Source organism: Miscanthus floridulus, chromosome 5, assembly GCF_019320115.1.
Source record: "Miscanthus floridulus cultivar M001 chromosome 5, ASM1932011v1, whole genome shotgun sequence".
Lineage (NCBI taxonomy): Eukaryota > Viridiplantae > Streptophyta > Magnoliopsida > Poales > Poaceae > Miscanthus > Miscanthus floridulus.
Window position 1 is genome coordinate 67,686,588 of NC_089584.1, and position 4,100 is coordinate 67,690,687.

The 4,100-nt window shown below is 51.7% G+C and overlaps 1 protein-coding gene across 1 annotated transcript; it reads left to right on the top strand.

The window, feature by feature from the left end:
• Nucleotides 1-2,736: 2,736 nt before the first annotated feature.
• On the top strand, nt 2,737-3,715 carry LOC136452287 (glutathione S-transferase U17-like). The gene is made up of 2 exons (XM_066452907.1): nt 2,737-3,099; nt 3,189-3,715. The coding sequence occupies exons 1-2, from the start codon at nt 2,770-2,772 to the stop codon at nt 3,534-3,536; spliced, it is 678 nt and encodes a 225-aa protein (XP_066309004.1). The 5' UTR covers nt 2,737-2,769; the 3' UTR covers nt 3,537-3,715.
• The last annotated feature ends 385 nt before the right edge of the window (nt 3,716-4,100 follow it).

Here is a 4,100-nt window from a genome sequence, read left to right on the forward strand (position 1 = left end):
GTCGGTTCATCTTCTTTTTGCAGCCGCTATTTTGTGCTTGCGCAGGCGCACGCATTTACTCGAGATAATGAAACCCGCTTGTCCTCTGCGCCCCATCCCAAACCCAAGCAGCTACAGAGTTGAAGCTGTTAGCCTGCAAATCTCGCAGTTGTCTAGGGGAGGCATGGCACAAGACAAGAACTGCATGCTGAAGATTGGAGGCAATGAAGCATCCTCGTCAATTCCATCTGCTAGAAGCAATGAACCATCCCCGTCAATTCCATCTGCTTCCCCAATCTCTCCCTGATTCAATTTCAGTGAGCGTTCGCCCCAAAGCAAATCAAATAAAGAGCTTTCGAATTGACGATTTGGAGCAGCAGGGAGCTACTGGTTCGGCAACAGGGACCCTGACCATCCCGACGTTCCCCTGGAGCACCGCACGGTGACGCCGTCCCAGCACGCCACCGTCGCGTCCCCGCCATTGCGCGCGACGTCGTCCGGCTCCACGGCCGCGCGGGCGTAGAGCGCCACGTCACCGGCGGCTAGCTCCGCGCCGGCATTCACCAGCAGCTGCGCGGCCGCGCGGTGCTAGGTTGACTCGTGCGTCGGAGACACGTGTTCCACAGATTGCAAAAGAAGGTGGTGAAGTTATGTGCACCAAAAAGAGATGACTCTATCTAAGCTAAATTAGCCAACCAAACACAACTAGATGTTAGCCACATTTAGAAGTGTAGGCAACACAACTAGATGTTGGCAACGTATCAGGTGCAAACCAGTCAACCTGTGTAAACTTGGAAAGGATCGCTAGATGCTGATCCAATAGATGTGGTGATGGGGCTTAAGCGCAAAAAAAAGCCGACAGGTGGAGGGCTTAAACGCAAAAAAATTCCACCTCTCACCGTATCCATTGGATCAACATCTGGTAGTCCTGATTGATAGTTTTTAAGTTTGTACAGGTCGGTTAGTTTGCACATGATACGTTGCCCTAGATGTTAGCCACGTTTAGAAGTGTAGGCAACCAAACAAATCCATCTTGGTTTGCCGGAGATAGGTCAGGCTAGCCTGGCTTATTTCTCACAAGGAGGGAAGGTAACCAAACACACCCTCAAGACCTTTCACATGTCAGCACGTTGAGGTGTAGGAAATCCAACATCCATAAGGCAATTGATAGGTCAGTTTCCATCTGGAAAAACAAATCAGTTAGGATATTGGTAAGCACTTAAAAATATTTAAATAATATGCAGAAATTGATACGCAGTGGATTCATGTCCATATGTTGAACGGGTGAAAGGCATTAAATTGAGGTGCTTCTCATATAGCCAAGAACAAACGGTGCTGCAATGAATCCATGAACATATAAAAAACATCTAAGAGCTCAATTTGTTCACAAATTGATAAGGTAGATGTACTTCTTGAAAAACAAATAGAACCTGAAGGAAAGTTTTGGGAAATGAAAAGTGGGTTCCCAGATCAGTTAGTTATTAAGATTATTGTTTAATCAGTTTGACCAGCCTATATATGCAAATCTGAAGAAATAGATGAGAGGACAAAGGATCATTAGTGGTAGATCTGTCCTGACATGTATTACCGACGACGATGTGGATCTTTGGCGGGGTTCCCGGCAAGCTCCAGGACCTCAGGGAAAAACAAACACAAAGATGTTAGTCAAAACCTAACCAAATCAAGAAGACCGTAACAACCCCATTGAGATCGAACCCTAGATCCAGACCGAGAAGAAGAAGGGGACACGAACCTCGACGGCGTCGATGTACTCGAAGACACTAAGTAGACCTTGGGGAGCACCAAGTTCGGGCAGGGATGAAGATGAGGGAAGCGCTTGCACCCGGAGCATGATCGCGCCCCAAGCGCCGATGCCGCCAGCCGCCGCATCGGCCCCCGTAGCCACCGGGGGGAGGAAGAGGAGACAACGCGACTCATCTGCGCAGGCACATGCAGGGCCAAGCGCAGTGGCGGTGGCGGGAGGAGTGTCGGCGGGTGGAGCGGCGGCGGCGAGCGGGGGGTGCAGGGGAAGAGAGGGGCGGGCGATGGGAGCGACGAGCGGCGGCGGGTCGAGAATGCAAGGCCTTCTTTTTCGTCGCGTGAACCTTCGAGGAGGCCGACGGAGGCAGCGAGGCGTTGGAGTTTTGTTTTAGCGGAGGCAGTCTCCCTGAAACGGAGGGGTGGGATGGAGCGGGGGCGTTCCGATCGGACGGACCTGAAAAGAGGCCGGTACTGTAGGACTGCAGATTGATCTACTGTTGGGAGGTGGTGTCAGAAACTAAAGATCTGTATGATGATGATGATACCGAGTTTCAATTCATAATGAAACATCTCTTCTTCCACTTCATAAATTTTTTGATGTCATTTTTCTCTCTATATGGCATCATATTTAATATAAAGTTAAAACCTTAGTGAAACCATTTTGATCGATAGAGATTTTGATGAACAGTATTTTTTTAGAATTATTATTAATCAAAGTGGTAGTATGAGATTTGTAAATCGTAATCAACGACACTTTAAGTGCCTGTATGTAGAGTTATCCTTTTCTGTTAACGGAAGCGCTTGGAGTACTCCAATTTCAGGCTGAATCAGAGCTTTCCAGCTCCAGCACTACTTGTCTCCGGCTGGCAATTGGTAAAGTCACAGGCTCATAGCACGTGTAGCGGCACGTTTGGTCACGTGTGGTCCTACAAGGCTACTTGGTGCTACACTGATGATTCAGGTCGTGTTCATTGACCCACCAGCGACCTACGCGTGCAGCTCCTGTCTTCGTTGCAGGGCCGCCCAGCTATGGCATCAGACGACGCGGCGGCGGTGCGCGTGGTCGGCGGGTGGGCGAGCCCGTTCGTGATGCGGGTGTGCGTCGCGCTCAGGCTGAAGGGCGTGGCCTACGAGCTCCTGCAGGAGGAGCCGGGCAAGAAGAGCGAGCTGCTCCTCAAGTCCAACCCCGTGCACAAGCAGATCCCCGTGCTCCTCCACGGCGGGAGGCCGGTCTGCGAGTCGCTCGTCATCTTGCAGTACGTCGACGAGGCCTTCGCCGGCGCCAGGCCGCGGATCCTCCCCGCCGATCCCTACGACCGCGCCGTCCACCGCTTCTGGGCCGAGTACGCCGACGCCAAGGTACAGATCCGCAGCCATTTCATTTCAGCTGGAAATCGAATGCACCACCTCGTGGCTGATCTCCATGACGCGAAACCAAACTTGGGCAGCTCCCGACGGCGCTCCGGACGCTGAGGGGCATGATCGACGGCGACAAGGCCGAGGCGGCGGAGCAGTTGGCCTTCGCGGCGTGCAGCAAGGGGCAGCGATTCTTCGCCGGTGACGACATCGGATTCTTAGACATCGTCCTCGGCTCCTACGTCGGGTGGTTCCGGGCAGCGGAGCGGATCACCGCGCAGAGGGTCCTCGACGAGAAGAGAACGCCCCGGCTCGCGGCGTGGGTGGCGCGGCTCTGCGGGCACGAGGCCGTCAGGGACGTGATGCCTGACGCCGGAAGGCTCGTTGAGTTCGGCGAGGCGCTCCGCGCGGCGCTGGCCGCCAACGCTCAACGGATGTAAGGCGAGGGAGCGTCCCGGTTCCGCCAGCCTGAGGGGAACGTATTGCTCTTCCAGCCGTGCTAGGCTTGATTTGTCATGCGAATTGAAATCTCTGGACAACTTATTCAACGTCAGCTCTAGCCATTGAGGATTGAGCTTACTGTTTAGACATTGTTTGGAACACGAGTTTTCATAGCTAAAAGAACTTCGGACTTTTCGGGCGGACGTAGCCCGCACAGGAGCGAGTCCGCGTCTAGCGCGTCAGGCTTGTGTACGCCATACAGGACATCGCCCGCGCCGTTAATCTCTTCCAAGCACATGTAACACCTGATCTACTTTTTAAATATCTATATACAACAGTTGTAATATACACAAGATGACAAATAAAACACTTCAAACAAACGTCTGAAACATTTACGAAAACGCCTGAAAAATATTTGTAAACCATTGCAAAAATATGCAACATCCAAATGAAACACTTTCAAATATACGTATGAAATACTTAAAAACACTTGAAACATATGCCTGCAACATACATGTATATGCAGCAACCAGATAAAAACACTTGCAACATATGTTTGGAAC